The 16,892-nt window shown below is 42.0% G+C and overlaps 1 protein-coding gene across 1 annotated transcript in view; it reads right to left on the bottom strand.

The window, feature by feature from the left end:
- TBCD (tubulin folding cofactor D) overlaps positions 1-16,892 on the bottom strand; it is a 114,773-nt gene that overhangs the window by 56,380 nt on the left and 41,501 nt on the right. Inside the window, exons 14-15 of the mRNA XM_066332116.1 lie at positions 10,707-10,863; positions 2,041-2,098 (exon numbers count right to left, since the gene is read on the bottom strand). Of these exons, the coding sequence (XP_066188213.1) occupies positions 2,041-2,098; positions 10,707-10,863 (215 nt within the window). The remainder of the gene's footprint in view (positions 1-2,040; positions 2,099-10,706; positions 10,864-16,892) is intronic.

The raw sequence follows: 16,892 nt of genomic DNA, 5'->3' as shown, positions 1-16,892 counted from the left end.
TCAGGGTTCAAAATGTCTCTATTCACCATTTTATTTTATTGGTGCTCTGCATTATAATATATTACATATTGTAAGAGATGGAAAATCTAGTAAAACCTGTTGTTTATTTAAATATGTGTTTAACTGTAGTAATGATTGGAAATATTTAGCACTCCCAGGTATTTTTCTTCAAAATTGTAATAATGGCTGGTAAACAAAATATTTCTTTGCCTTTCTAAAATAAGAGAAAAGGCTTTAATAATTTCATAAATGTCCATCAAACAGCTATCCCAAATTGTGACCAGCTCCAAATTAGAAAGTAATAGAGAAAAAGTGAATGAGACTAGAGGTAGCTGACCTGCAGACAGCTCAGGAGCCTGGGCTACAGCAGAAGAGGAAAGTGAGGAGAAATGCTGGGTTTTGGAATTAGAATTGCAGATACTCAGGCTGCACTAAGCTCTCAGCTTTAGCTGGCTGGTTTAGCACACAGCTCATGGTCAAACTACCAGCTGAAGTGTAGAAATACACTGATGATCACACAGGACTAAATCACACAGGATTAAATCAAGCCCCCAAAGGTAAGCAGCACACTTGTAGTGGCTTTTGTGTTATAAAGATTTCTCTTTGGTGTCTATACAAACGCTGATTCTGAGAACAATTCCAAGGGATCACACAAATAATTCACTTTTCTCCACCTGTGCTCCCTAATGCTTTTTGCAGAAATTCCTCTGAGGAACTGATTCGAATAAAGGGACTTAAACTAGCCAAGAACATCCAATTCTACAGTTTCTAAAAGGTAGGAGCTGAAGTCTGGGGGAAGTAGCACTACTGATATTCATGAGCTGTACAGTATGGGAAGAGTTCTGGCACTACTCAGCAATTTGCAGCATCTTGGCTTGCTCTGGTCTGAGCACCTCCAGGAGCTCTGCTGGGTTGCTCAAGCACTGACTCACTTCCCCAGCAATTACGCTGCAGCTTCATTCAGCAGCTTCAACTCCAGCAGAGGTGTGGCTACGAAAAGTAAGAATGCTATCCAGGTATCCCTGAGAAACCCTCCTGATGTCAGAAACACATCAGCTTGCAAAATTTCAGACAAAAAGCCAGACACACCTGGAAATGTGCATATTGCAAAGAGCATTTTTTTTAAAATATTCGCAGTGACATTGGTTGTCAGGAAAAAAGACATCTGGTTCTTTGGCAGACACTCTGGTCCTGGTTTGAGTTCATACAGTTATAGGGTGGAGTTTTTTTACACTTGCATAAGATAATTTGTTTTATCTGTTAAAAGATATAATTCATACTTTTTTTTTTTTTTTTTTAAAGTTCAATATCTACAACACACAGACTTAAATTCTCATAGGTAAGATGTCCATTCTTTCTTCCCAAATTCTGTAACTACAGCAATCTGTAATTCTCCATCATGTCTCTTCTCTTAAGAACACCCCTCTCAACAGCATAAATATTTTCTCCAAAACATTTCCACAGAATATACCTTGGTGTCAGTTCTATTCACTGCCTAACAGTATCTGACTAATGGATCTGCCACTCTCTTAAAAATTCCAAATGCTATGGGAAAGAGTTTTATATAACAACTAAAAATACATTTGAAGGAGAGGGATTATTCTAGACATTTTCAGCTTACCATGATTAAAGAGTAACACAATTAAAGATGCACCATCAGGAAAGCGCACCCTCACAGAACTCCCCAGCTTGGAGACTTGCAGAATAGCCAATATCTGTGTATTATGTAGGACCCTTTTGTCTGTGATCTTGTGACTAAAAAATGCTAAATAGTACTTTCTTAGATACTTTATCCTGATCATCATGACAACACAGCAGAGTGTTAACTGTGGCTATAAATCAAGATGTGCATCTGTAGATTATATAATTTAACATCTAAACTCACACAATACTTCTAAGGATTTTAAAAAAATACTTTTTTTTGCTCCCAACATAGTATTTTGCTTCTCTACTGTAGTTCTAGGTAGTTAAGTCTACAAATTATTAAAAGAAAACAAACAAAAATAACAGAGGCATGGAAGCTGGAAAGTGGTAACTTACAGAAGCAGCTCTTCTGCAATTAACATCACGATCAAATACTGCAGCAATAACCAATGCACTGAGGAAACAAAACATTGAGCATTAGTACCAAATATATGAAAAGAAATGTGCAATGCCATCATTTCAACATTTAGCCTTCTAAGCAGAACAGGCAGCACGTCCTCTAAGGAGCTTATTATTTAGAAATACAAGCCTGAACTAAAATCTGAGTTGAAGTAACCTTGTACTTTCTTGTTTCTTTAGTTTGCTGTGGACTTGCCATAGCACAACAGCCACCCCACTGTACTAAAGGGATTTATGGAATACACAAACACATTTTGAAACACAAAAATCTTTAAAACACGCTTTCCTGCAGAAAAGTTTTCTGTTTTAAACAAAGCAGGGGTTTAAAACCTGGACATAATCACGTCTAATGTGAGCCTCAGTGCAATTTTAAATTAAAACTTGGAAATACAGTTTCTCAATAGCCAAATGTACAGCAAGTCTTGTGTAAGGCTTAAACAAAACACAAAGTGAAGCAATGGAAACCTGCAGTTATCTGCACAAGAACAGTCACATCCTGTAAGGCACAAAAATCAAACAATATGCAAATCCTAGACAAAAGTAACCTGCAAAGCAGTTTTTTAGGGTGACCTGTAGAGACAGAAGGATGATTATATGAAACAATTTCTTCATGCATGAAGTCTGGTGACCCTGCACGGGGTAATTCTTCTGTCTCAAAAGAACTGCTGTTCAAAGATGTGCTACACAACACAGGGAGAGAGAATATATCCCAGGACACGCAGTCTGCAGCTTTAGAAATCCACCTCCAGCATTCAATTAACTTCAGCAACAAATAAACATCACTTCAGGAGAATCATTTAAGCAGAAAATTATTCCTTTCAAACCCTGAAACTCTTCATTACATGATTTATTGACTCCAGGCAAAACCGGAAATAAATACTGGCTGAAAAGTAAATTCAAGATAGCTTTGCTTCAGCATAAGGATATTAATTACACTGATAATATCAAACTTCCCTGGGTAGTGGCTATCAGTTCCCTACAGTGATGAATACTGTGTTGTTCCAATTCTCTGAAATGCACAGTCAGCTTGGCCTCTGTAATTTCAGTTTATCTCCATTAGGGAAAACAGGAGACAGAAAGCCAGGATGAAATGAAAACAAACCCCAATAAAGTGTTCTAAAGACAGTTAATGCTTTCTTATTGCTGTCTGCAGGAGCAATACCCCTCTGTGCCACAAAGACAAGAGGAAAGAGGAGGTAACCCAAACAACAGAGCCTGGAAGAGCAAATGTTCAGGCAGCATTCCCTCAGGAAGCAGCACACATGTTGAAAAACTGCTCACTGTTGAAAATCTGCTGGGTCAGATACACACTCTTCATATGCTTGCTAATTCTCTGGCACACTGAGAGACTTCAAAATTCTTTTAAAAGGACACTTAAGTAGTATATAGTTTTAATGATATGGCTAGCTCCCATAGATGTTTTAATTAGAGAACTTTAAAGACCAAAGGAATTGGGAGGAAAATGATCCTTGAAACCAAAAAGAAGCAAATTTCTGCCTGACGTTTCTGGTTATGCAGACTAGAAGCTAGAACAGTAATTTGTCAGTTATGCAGTATTTCAATATTGGTCTTTTCTGAAGAGGGGAAAAAAACCCCCAAACTACAAAAAACCCCAGGAAGCTCAGAATCCTGCATGCTACCCTCACTGCATCAAGCAAGAGCTCATCTTATAATCACACTGAACTTTTCCACTTTTTCTTACTCTTCTGTTACCTTAAGACAAAGCGTGTAAGTAAAGCCAGCAAAGCAAGATACTGTCTGTGATGCCACCCGAGTCACTCAGTGCTGCAACCAAACACTGTGTGAAGGAAAACAAAAGCCCCAGGAATTCTATCACTGCCCTGTTATATTTCTAAATCATACTGCAGTCACTGTTTCATGTGAATCCTTTTAATGAAGTATTCTAACTTATCAAACTCCACAAATACTCTTTTCAGGCTAATTCCCACTTAAAAGTGCAGGGACATCCTCTGCCAGGCTGAGCTTAGTACGGAGGGTGGAAACACCTCTAAGGTGTCTTCACCTGTCAGCTTTGTCGTGGGAGTTTATGTGATACTGCACCAGGATTTCCTAACATAAAGAAACTGTTTATGTCAAACCAAGTGGCATATTTTTTTAAGCTACTCAAAGGATCGTGTCTTGACTTGCCCCAAGTGCACCACACCTGCCTGCTGCCAGGAGGAGCAGAGGATGGCTTTGCACCCTCCAATCCCTGTGGAACACCTTTCCTGGCTCCTGTGCACCCTCCAATCCCTGTGGAACACCTTTCCTGGCTCCTGTGCACCCTCCAATCCCTGTGGAACACTTTTCCTGGCTCCTTGGGGGATGTGGAGCCTGTGTGCATGGCAGCAGTTAAGTGCACAATAAACACAAACAGACTTTAAAAAGTAAACTGCAATTTTATCAGTCAACAAATAATTCACCCTCTCCTCATTATCCCTTCCTCGCTCCCCCAAGGACTCACCTATCTGGCTTCAGGGAAAGTTAAAAGGACACACAGTATGTCAGTGGGCACTGCCCAGCCCTTGTGGGTCTCAGTTCCTTCCTGACAAGGTGGAAAAGACCAGGGAGCAGAGTCAGGCCAGGTGAGAGACATCAGAACACAGAAATCAGCACAAACACCAGTTGCCCTCAACTTACAAGCCCCAGGTGTTCCAGGCAGTAAACCTGAATTCCCCTGACCACCTGTAGCAGGCACTTCCAGTCTCCACTAGCCACAAGCAGCTGATCCTTTTGCTATCCCCTGGGAAGCTGCTACCATCAATTCCAGTTTGCCACCCTGAAGCTGTGGAGGGGAAAAATAAACTCTCAAACGTCTTGCCTATTTGATACAAAACCAAAATCTCCTTCCTGAGCCCTAAAAAGGATGAACTGGTAAGAGGACAGCAAACTCTCCTCCCTGCTGTACATTAGGAAAGGGAAAGGCCCAATAACCACCATAAGCAAAGTGGGTTTGAACAATCCAAGCAAGTGAAGAAAAGGAGATGAGACCAGTCAGACTCAGGTCTGTTGAGCACTGCAGCTGCAAACAGCCCCTTCTACACCTCTCCCGTCATTCCAGTGCCCTCCTGGGAGGGCTACAGATGGAGCTGGGTGATGAAAACACATCTAGACTCGGGGTTTTTTTAATTTTGGAGACCAGAGCAGTTCCCCTGTTCACTTTATCCCATGGAGCTGTGTTACACTACTGAAGGAGCCACACAGGGGAAGGAGCAAGCACAAGGGCCTGCTCCAGCCACACTGCAGATGACTCAGATTTAATCCCTCCTGTTTACCTAGAAGGTCCAGGGAGGAGAAATGCTGTGACCATTCCCATTTACATGCTGCCTGCTTTTGCAATCCCTCTAACCCAGCACACACAGAGCTCTCACATGTCCTGTTGGCCACTCACCCTCCTACACTGTTCAGTGGGTTATTCCAATCCAAAAATATGAAGAAAAATGGTGGAAGTGTAAGAAATACACATGTGGAAAAGAGCAACGAGAAAAATGGGGAGGGGAGGGTCTGTGATATCCTGCAGGACTACCCAAGTGCCTTCAGCACCCAGCCCTCCTCTGCAGGTACACAACAGAAGAAAGCCAGTCTCCATATTTCATCACAGTACAGGACATAGCTCAAAGCAATGCTTCAGATTTCCCCAGTTCTGCAGGACAATCCTGCCCTGGAGCAAACTCCATCATCCATCCTGAGCCACACCTGCCTGTTCCCCCCTCCCAGAGGCAGGCAGCACCCCAGGGAAGCCAAGGCTGCACAGATCCCAACAGATCCCAACAGATCCCAGCTCCCAAGGGATCCCAAAGATCCTAACAGGTCCCAGCTCCCAAGGGATCCCAAAGATCTCAGCTCCTGACCCCCCACACCAGCCACAGGAACCTGCACCCTGCACAGCTCCACACAGTTCAGATAGGCAGCAACCATTTAATCACTCTCATTGTATTACACAGTGCAAGTATGTTTTCCTTTTTACTTTTTGTTTAGGTTTTAAACAAAACAGTTCAGCTCCTCACTGTGCACCTGCCACTTCACAGACAGCAACTTCCACACCCAAGGGGGCAGGAATCAAATTACCCACATTTCCAAGTCATTAAATTCTGTTTCACTTTCCTCACAGGTAAGCTTAAAAAGAGAGGCTGCATGTAGAGACCGGGAGAGAAATAGAGCTCAGTCAAGTAGTGCTTTTATAATGATATGCTTGAACAGCAACTTCAGTGTCTGCATCTCAAGAAAGAGCAACACTGTCCTGCAAAAGAAGAGAAGTTTCATCTACACTGCCAAGAATTTTCTTTTTGTGGTCTTGTAGTTTGAATAGATGAGGCAAGATTTTAGAAACCAGTTTAACTAGACTTTAACAAACCATTAAGCAGATGTGAACAAGTGTATCTTGTTGAAATATGGATTGGGGAAAAAGCCTGACATGGAAAGAAACAACCAAGTGCTATTAAAAATACTCATGGGCATGAATTTCCAATAAGTGTTCTCTATCTTTTTTCCTTCTTTTTGTTTTTTTTTTTTCTTAAGAGTGGCAAGGTAAGGAAAGAGAAGGGCTGATCTACAGCAATCTAAGTTTGCAACTTCAATATTCTGCCAATTTCATTACTGAAGAGAACTGTCACAAAAAAACAGGGGAGAGAAGGATTTTTTTTAAAGCACTGCCAGAAATTTCACTAAAAAAAAAAATCTAACTTCATACAGTTTAAAGTGATTTTTCACTGCTCCAAAGTGAAATATTTATGTTCCTTGACTACGGAAAACATGTCTTTCAATTACATAATGACACAAGAAAAGGAAAAAAGAATCCCCCACAGATCACCTCATGCTTTAATCTGTAAGTGCTGGTAAGGGGACGTAGGGCAGGATGCAGCTGATGTATTTTGGTACCTCAGTGGGTCCCATGTGCTTCCAGCAGCTGAACACTGAGTGCAGGATAAATCTCGTGCAATTCCCAGCACTGAGCAAAGCCAGCAGCTCAGGACTGCAATCACTCAGCACAGTTTTGGAAGGTGTTTACTATTTTTTCTCTAACAGTGTGTATTCTTACCCAGGCAGATGTTTTTGCTGTGTAATTCAGCTCACAATGGATATTATGCACTTTGTTTCAAGATGCTGAGTGCTGCATTTTTTAAGGGTAGCAACAATTTGCTTGTGGCTAGAGGTATGACTCTTCTTTAAGTATAACAGTGACACACCTAAGGCTAGATTTTAAAAAAAAAGCCATGTGTAATTATCGGCTTGCTGACACAATAGGTGAAACTGTGCGTCATACTTCATTTGAAGTTTTTTTTTTTTTTTCACCATTTCTCTTTGGAGTGGCAATTCTACCTCTGAGAGTTGATTTAGAAAAAGAATGGCCACTGTAAGGACAAAGATTTTTAAGAAAAGCCTTGTAGAGCATTAATACTTGCTAAAATACCTCGCAGCTTTGTTGGAAAACTAAGGTATTATGAACCACAACACCTTACAGCTGTTCATTCGCCATTTTCAGCTTCCACCCCGTGTTTCTCTCCATCCCATACATTTATTCCCAACAACTGAAGCTGTCACAGGTGGCACAGCCACAGCGCTCACTGGTTTTACTACCACAGGCAGAGGGATCCAGAAATATTGTCATTTGACACTTTCCTGAAAAGAAAATAATTTGTTTCCAGAAGAGGAACAAGCTTCTTCAGAAACACAACCTCCTGGTATAAACATCTGTTCCAGAGGTCCCACCTACAGCTTTGTGACCATAAAACTAAATACCACAAACCCTTCAAAAATCACAAGGGTAAACCTGCATCAAGCCTATGGAGACCAACACTGCAGTATGGCAGGGGCAAAGGAGTAAATGAAATATGAAATACACTGTTCAAAGCATCATGAGCAGAAGAAAAGTTCTGATAAACAGACCAGAATTCTGCTAAAGGGAAGGCTTGAACACTCACAATTAGGCTTTATTAAGTTTTTACAAGCAACAAGCTTGCCCAACCTTAAAAGAAACCTTTTCAGTTTTTCAACTCAGAGGATGGAAGCGGAGGTTTTATTTCCATCAGGGTGCTGACCAAATCTAGAAAAATTACCAGATTTGAACCAGACCTCAGGGCAAGTCTGGCCATACCAAGGCTAAAGATCTGCTGGCAGCTAGAACATAAATATAACTCTGCAGAGCTGTTACCACCCTGCCAGAGCCATTTGTTACCACTCTGGTCACAGGTGACAGAGTGCCTTCAGTGCTACCATTAGTGCTGGTTTCATCAAAAACAAGAATACAAAATTGTACCCAGGGGATTATTTCACTGTGCAAATACAACTTCAGGTACCCTCAGTTAAGAATTTCATACTACATATAATTTACCATGAACTCAGCTAGAAGTGAATTAAATATGAGCCTTCAAAATAAAATATCACATTAATAACTTACTGTGGCAAATGTCACTGTTGCTAGCGTGCCAAAGTGAAGCAGAGCTGTCCTGGAGTTTCACATTCTCTTTACAAAAGTTATCTCAAAACATTAATTATCCCAAAACAAAAAATTAAGAAAAAAAATTCTTGTTGATCAGGTAGTACACGAAATTATCTAAAATCCTACATCCCTTTTCTAAAGGTTGCTTTTCCACCTTCTGTCTCTTCTAAACCAGGATGACACCAGTGTGTAATGGCCCAGTGACAGTCACTTTTGCAGGACACGGCACTCTCCAGCTGCCATCAGTTTGGATGGCATCACATCCTAGCACAGTTTAGAGTTACCAGACTCCTCTCCTTTACAATCCATGCCAGCGTAGATGAAACATCACCAAAACATCATGAAACACTTTAGGAGAGAAAACAAGGCTAAAATGTCTCAGCATTTCTTGTCTGCTCACTACAGAAAAAATGGAAGAAAAATGGTGCTTGGCCGTAAGAAGTTGGACAGCAGGTTCTTAGACAGGAAGGGTTTATCAAGGTCTCAAAAACCACCAGGAGCAGGACAGAGACCTGCTGGGTGACCCTGCACTGAAGGACCAGGACTGAAAAGGGACACTACAGTGGTGAAAAACAGTACAGACCAGCCAGGACACTGTGTCCAGGAATAAAAATGGCTTAATTCACAGATTGTCTCAAAGAACTTTAAAAAGTGGTTTTAAAGAAGAAAGAAACAGTCATATATTCTTTGGGAACCTGCTGAGCTCAACAGGTAGCCCAGTGTTGGCTTTTTGGATGAGATTGAAATAGTTCTGTCAGCAATTTAGAAGCAAGGAAGTCCCTAAAAGTCACAGCAGATATCCAGAACCACAGATCATTGTATAGGCCAAACTTCTTTCCATTGTTTTGAAAAAGAAAATACTAAATGACCACTGATCCAAACCCTCCTGATGGAGACAAACAAAGCTGCCTCAGTTGCTGCTGTCAGTGGCTGTATTAAAAATGTGCCAAGAAACTGTTACAAGCCACCTTTGTGTTTGCAGTGCCAGTCACACGATAAGAAACCTCAAAATGTCAGCCAGTGTGTGGCCAACAAAAGGACCAAAGAATAAAGAGAGAATCCCACAGCCAAGGAGGAGGGAGAACACAAGACAAAAGGAAAAAAGGTAAAACCTGTTTGTATCTGCAAAACTATCAACAGTATTAAGTGAAAAGTTGCAGCAACTTGTAGTCCACCATTGCAGTAGTGCAGATTTGGAAATCTCTTGAAGATTTTACTTCTGAAAGTCTTTTGAAACAGAAACCAAGGATTGAAAATAACTACACCAGGCACTTCCATTCAGTGCTAAGTGAGATCTTGGACTCTGCTCTGCTCTGTAAAATCACAAGGTATCAAAAGAGGAAAAATTCTTTTATGTGTTTCATGTTGTTAACTTTAACTCAAACATCTCCATAGTCATAATAAAACCCCCACTATTAAAACGTGCTGTGCTATGAAGAATTCAGTATCACCATGTAAAGTTCTTACCCCTTTCAGAAACTGGAAGTAGGGGGTTTTTTTAATTTAAAATAATCTGTGAATTGGAGCACTTCAGAAGAAAAATTATAATTTGTACAGAAGTAGAGCTGAGGTGTACTTTATTCTTTTAGACTTAACCTGCTCAATTTGCAAGCTGTAAGCTGGTCAATAAAAATATGCTTTATTCTTTGCACAACACCTACCTGACAAAGTCTCAGGAATCTTGGATTGTTAGGAACAAGACACATCTGAAAAAGTAAGAAACAACCTCTTCCTTAAGTTTTCTCCTAATTTTTCCAGCCCTTTATGACTCCATAAAGCAACTCCTCCATTTTAGAATGGTTTGTTATTTCTACCTCTACTGAACTAAGGTTCCAAATCTTCTCTCTCTCGAACTTCTCTTCTTAAACTCCCTGAGTTGATGTCATTGAGCTCCCCACAGAGAACGTGGATCAAGCAGACAAAAGACGACACCCTGCCAAAAGCCTCCACTGATTTCTCTTACAGTGAGCTTCTTTGGATTTCCTTTGAACAGCGGGTGACCAGAGGGAAGTCAATCCATCACACAATAAGGAAATACTCGATATTTCAGTTTACATCACCGCAATCACACTCATGTGCAACTCTTCACTTTTAAGCTATTCAGCATATATGTTAGCAAACACCTGTGTGTTAAGAGCTTAGAAAGAGCCGTCTGGCAGCCTACCTGGAGATGTGGCTGATGAAGGGGATGAGCTCGGCGGGCTCGTAGGCGCGGGCGAAGGCCCAGCACACGTAACACGCCGCGTCCCTGACGTTGGAGCCCACGCTGCACGCCCCTCGCTTCTCATCGTACGTCAGCGCCTTCAGCATCACGGGAACCACTGCGACAGGGAAACAGCCACACAAAGCACTCATCAGCACCTTCGAGACCATCTCCTTCCACACCTTCCACTGCCCCAGGCTGCTCCAAGCCCTGCCCAGCCTGGCCTTGGGCACTGCCAGGGAGCCAGGGGCTTCCCTGGGCACCCTGTGCCAGGAGCTAACCACCCTCCCAGGGAAGAGTTTCTTCCTGATATCTAAACCTACTCTGCTTTAGTTTCAATCCATTCCCCCTTGCATGTAGCCCAATCACTACATGCAGGAGTCAATAACACTTTTCTACAGATAAAAGAGCTTCCAAAACCTGTAAGGATAATTCTTTTACACCTTTCTAGAAATGCATTGCCACAGTTCAAGAAATATGAATGCAGGGCTCCCCACAGGGCCTTCATTTGGTGTCTGCACATCCAGATAGCAAATCTGAATACATCTCTCTCTAGATGGCACAACTGTATCAAATGAATAATGTCTGCAGAAACAACAGCCTCAAAAAAATAAAAGAAACATTTTCTCCCTCCGTTTTCTTTCTTGTATTGAATCTATCAAATGCATCCTTTTTCCTTAGAAAACACTTGTCACAAAGTGATCCCATTAACAAGAAATGGGATCATTGAGCTGTATTTCATTAGCAATCTGTGCCTGGATATCCTTGAGTGGATATAATCACAAAATAATTAAAACTTCCATGTGCTGTTCATCATCTTGTACTGCTGCTTTAAACAAAAAGATAGATACCATGACTGGAGAAGTGAACTGTTAAAAGGCTGTTTAAATTCATTGTAAGCTGCTAAAGAAAATCAAGCAGTTGATATAGGGATAGGTGAGATTTGGCTAATAGGAGCACAAATACTACAAGGGAGAAAAAAAATATCCCAATTCTGGAACAAGAATAAGCAGAGATGGATGGATTGCCAGACATTTCCCAGTTCCTAAGAAACTGCAATGAAAGTATTTAAAAATGCTGCCTAGCTTGTTTTGAAAATTGCTGCATCAACTGATGAGAAAAATGGAATTTGCTGGTTCTACAGGAACACTCCAGCAGGCGCCACAGGCAATTTTACAAAGCTGCAGCATGTTTCCCTCAGTGCAAGTGACCACTCCAGCTCCTTCTGACAGCTGTGAGCACACTCCCACCTCTGTGCAGGGAAGGAAAAAGGGGAAAGAGGCCTCTCCAGCTGCTTCTCACATTTGGATTGTCTCTGTGAAAGAAAAAAATGTATTTTTGCAGTTTAATGTCCCAAATGCTGGGCACAGCACCAGTTTGTCAGGGTCAGGGACAGTGGTCAGTGTCAGGGTCTGTTGGCCAGGGCAACTCGAGCTCTCACACCTCTCTGAGCCTTTTTCCTACATCTGGGGCTCACAGCACTGCTCTGTGTGACTGCAGAGCCTGGAGACACAGAAAAGCAAGGAAACAACAGTGGGCACTGGGGAGGTGAGACTAACAGGGGAAACAAGGTGAAGTGTGCAGCACTAGTATTTAGAAACACAAAAACAACAAAGGAAATACTGATCTAGGGGGCATCTGGTAAAGTTTGTGTTATCACTGGTTGAATATTTACTGGTCAACTGTAATGGGAAATGCTGAATAAAATCTGCTCCTGACACAAGTGTGTGCATGTGTTTAAAAAAGCAGGTCCAGCATTACATTTCCTGTTGGTTTTTAAGAGTTATAAAAACCCAAAGGAAATACTACCCAAAATTCCAGGTTTAACTTCATTTCTTGCCCTAGAGTTCCCGAAACACCATGTCAAATCTTAACCTAAAATCAATTTACCCAAAAAAACACAGATTTAAAAATCCAAAACCTTTATGAAAGAAGTCTTCCAGAAGAAACTTATTTCAGTTTGGTAGGGCAGAGACAAAATTCTTTGATTTTTGAAATTCTGAACATGCCTTTTTTTATTGAAAAGTAGGAGGCTGGATGATGCAGCAAGGAGAAGACCTGGACTGATCATTAACTTTACAGATATAACTTTAATTTTACAAGTTTCCATTTCTTTCACTGATCTACCTTTTTTACAAGAAGAGTGCCACCGAAACTAGAGGATAAATAGTGCCCACTCTCAAGGTGTTTATTAAAACAAAATCCACCTGTGCAGGTCTGTGAATGCTCAAGAAAACACAGTCACCTTTACCTGTAGCCTGAAGGTATCAATAAGCACCTGCTTCACCCCACCCTGCCATGCCCAAGAGCGTCACTGCAGTTGCAGCACAGCCCTGTGCTCAAGCCTTGGAAAATAAAGAAACAACTTCTGGCATTGCAAACAACAGGGTTGGGTTGGGTTTTTTTCCTCCTACTGGAGACAGGTTGCAGAGATATTCTGCTTTTTAAACCCAGATTTTACGGAGTCAGATGCTCAGAGCAGGTGAGAGACAATAGAAGTCTGGTGAAGGAGCTTGTGGGAGACATTGGATACTGAAGGGTTCAATGCATTTAAGTGAAAGATCCTTTATATGAATCCTTTAAAATATACTTTACACCAACCTCGATTATAACCTGTGCCATCCAGAGCCCCTTGTCACTTTAACTCCACATTGTAATTTTTTTTTCATTTAGTGCAATGTTTATCATATAAAATACACAAATACAGCAGTTAAAAAACAACAAAAACCTGTTCCTCAGCCCTAGGCCTTGTCTCCACAAGAAAACTGCAAAATGTCAAGTTGTCCTTTTTTAATTTAAAACAGATTTTCATTGGATCTGTGGTTAAATAAGAATTGTCTAAATTTAGTTTCAAACTAAAATATGCAACTTGAAACAGATTAAGTCAATGTTATCTTTGACAAACATTATGTTTTTATAGGGTCTGTTTAGGCAGAGAAGCTGTTTCAATCCATAAAAATTATGTTGCAAATCCTTCTATTTTAGAATTATGTAAGAAAAAGTACTACATATATAAGAAAAAGTTTGCTCTTCCTGAAGGGTGCATCGTGCACAATGTCACAGCAGGAGCAGCTACCAACACCACAATCAGTGAATGATGAAACTTAGTTATTTATTCAACACAAAGAATAGCAATTTTGTTCTTCAAATTTTTCTTCAATGAAAACCAACTCAGTGCAGAAGTGAAGGTTCAGCCTCTTTGTGAGCCTCAGGCTTAAAAAATCTGGTGGAGACATCTGCAGTGTGTTGTTTCCTAAAAACACAACTCTGGCTGCTCCAAGTACAGAAAATCATGTTTGAGACCACTCACTCCTCCATGGCACCCTAGCCCCTGCAAAGAGGCAGCTCCTAATTGGAACTTCATTAGGCCTCTTGTACTAATATTTACTGATCAACACAGATGCAAACACCAGAAAGTTCAGGTTAGGCCCATTACCAGAAATTAGTAACTTGTTTAAAATTCTGCCAATCATCTCGGAATTGCTCTCATTTTCTAGATAAGTTGTTGACTCCAGAATCTGCTCTTAAAGGGCTCTCCCATGGAGAGGATGAAGCCTCCAGTGGGGCTCAGGAAATGTGTGTGCTGTTTGGGCTGTGGAAAGTTCTCTGTGTTCCTGTGAGATGCTCCGACATCACATCCCCAAGGGCAAGTGCCTGAAAGCCGCCCACAGGTGACCTCTCCTCTGCCATTCCTGCCCCCGGGGCTGACCTCATTAGCAGTCTGCCAGGGAAGGAGGAAGAGCAGCACAGCTCCTGCAGGCCAGAAGGGATGTGAGCAATGAGAAGTTCCTGCAGCTGCTGTAGGCTCCTGCTGGCCCCCAGCACTGAGCCCACCCATGGCTGGGCAGAGGCAGCTCCACAAACCCAGAGCAGCACTCGGTGCCCCGCCACTGCAAAGGGCTGTGTCTGCCTGGCTGCAACCTCCCTTCAGTCTCTCACTACGTAATGAATGAAGAGAGTCTTTAATTATCTGCTCACGTGGTGGTTTTTCCATGGAGCTATCTCAGCCAGCCCACAGGACAGACCTGCTCCAGCGATGAATCACGGCAGGGCAGCACAGGAGGTTGTTGTCCGCCCGGCTGCCGAGGGTGGAAAGCGTGGAACGCAAAGGCTGCCTGTCACACTGACAGAACGGGGCGGTGGGGAGGCTGGATGCTGCCCCACGGACTGGTGGATACCTGTCATGGCTCTCAAATGCAGCGTTCAGGAGCAGGAGGGTGGCTCTGGCAGCCAGGTCCCTCTGCCATGGGCCAGAGGCAGCCTTGCAGCAGTGCCCCGGCACTGACAGCAGCGTGGGCTCTGCAGGGCGGCCGGGGGCCAAGCAGGGAGCAGACAGAGCTGGATTCCAGCCGCTCCATCCCAGCATCCTTATGGAACACAGCCCTAAAGCTCCAGCCCCCTGCACTGAGAGCAGCAGCTGACCCAGCACAGCTCTAAACACAGAGCACTCCGTGTTTTGGGGACTCTCCTACCCACTCACACCCAGAGACCAGAGACCTTCACACAGGTGTACAGCTGACAGGGCTCTGCCTCTGACTGAAACAGCAGCAAACTGCATTAAAGACACGAAGGAACAGGCTTGTGGAGAAATCCTATTGAGCAAATGAATTACTTACTCTAAAGGAGTATAAAAATTCTGTAAACTCATAATATTGCATGTCAGAAAAGAAATATCACCCAAGAAAGCCCAGCCTTAAGGCTAAAGTTGTGCAATACCGAGATAAACCCCATGGTGAAAAAGCCAGAAGCAATTCATTGTCATTTATTCCTTGCTCAGTGTTTACCCCATCTCTCAGTGGCACTGGGGGAGGAACCTTTCCTGCTGCAGCTCCAGACACAGCATTTCTTCCTGCTCATACCTGCTGGCTAGTGAAAAAAAAATAAATCTGCACTATTTATAATGCTTCCCTACTAATTTGAAAACTATTACGGTGACATAGGCATCATAACTTTTTTAAAAGGCTCTTTTCAAGACCGTGCATCACTTTTAAAGTTCACCTGCGTGTTAGAGAGAAGGAATTCCTCCATAACCAGCCTTTCAGGTTTGGGTGTTCTCGATTTTCTAAAGAGTCCACCTAAGACAGGTAGACTTTTTTTTTTTTTCCTTCACTTCTTCCTGTATCTCTGATGAAAAGCACCTGGAATTTTGCCAAAAGCCTCACAATTAACCACCACTACAGAACAGACCAACACAGTGCAGAAACCTGACTTCTTGATGCATCATCCCTCTCCTCCAGCCCCTGGCTGCTGCAAACCCGTAACAAACAACTTACTCTGGAATATGAAAACACAGAAGGTAATCCTTCAAAACAGAGAACACAAACAAGTTTAGGAAGCTACACAATGCACTTCCATAAGAGTATTCAAATCCTGGTCTCAGTTAAACCTCCTTCTAAAATGCACTGGAAGGCAGGACTGGGTTCATTTTTGGTTTGGGGTTGTTTTTTTTTTTCATTAATGGCACAGTGAGACTGGACAAGCAAAAATGCCCCTTTTTTCCACTGTGTGTAGAGCTTTTCTACACAAAGGAGACTTTGGGGATTTTTTAAAGTATATCAGTATATGTAAGTACATATATTATATATATAATTATCAGTAAGCACCATTCCCTCTACTCTCAGACAAAAAACACAGGAATCTAATCTTTTCTCCGTAAGAGCACATGGTCAAGCCTTCTGTGTACCAGGAACAGACAATTGGGTACTATCCCAGAGCACATATCCATTCTAACCAAACTAACAATAAAAATTGAACAATAGAAAACCAACAAGGTATTTGCACCAGAAGGTGAGGGAATTTTAAAATCACAGACACAGCAGTCACGTGTACACAGATACTCCTTCAAAGCTGTAGCATCTGCTGTTGATACTGGCTGAGTTCACTTGAAAGCTCCTGACAGCACCAGAGACTTCATTTCATACAAACTTTTCACCAAAAATACACTTGACAATGGGATATCTTTAAAACAAACATCAACTGAGAGAAACAGTGTTTCCTATTTAATCCACAAGCTTACCATTCAACAGAAATAGTTCTCAAACACATCCCTAAGTCAGGATCTTTTTGGACACTGGTAGAGTTGTGTGTGACCTCTCTGAAAATGTAAAAAGCATCACGTTTTTGTCATGGAACCCCATGATAACACAA

The sequence above is a fragment of the Sylvia atricapilla genome, chromosome 18 (genome assembly GCF_009819655.1).
Source record: "Sylvia atricapilla isolate bSylAtr1 chromosome 18, bSylAtr1.pri, whole genome shotgun sequence".
NCBI lineage: Eukaryota > Metazoa > Chordata > Aves > Passeriformes > Sylviidae > Sylvia > Sylvia atricapilla.
Note: the sequence above shows the minus strand (reverse complement) of the source record. Positions and strands in the feature narration are given on the sequence as shown.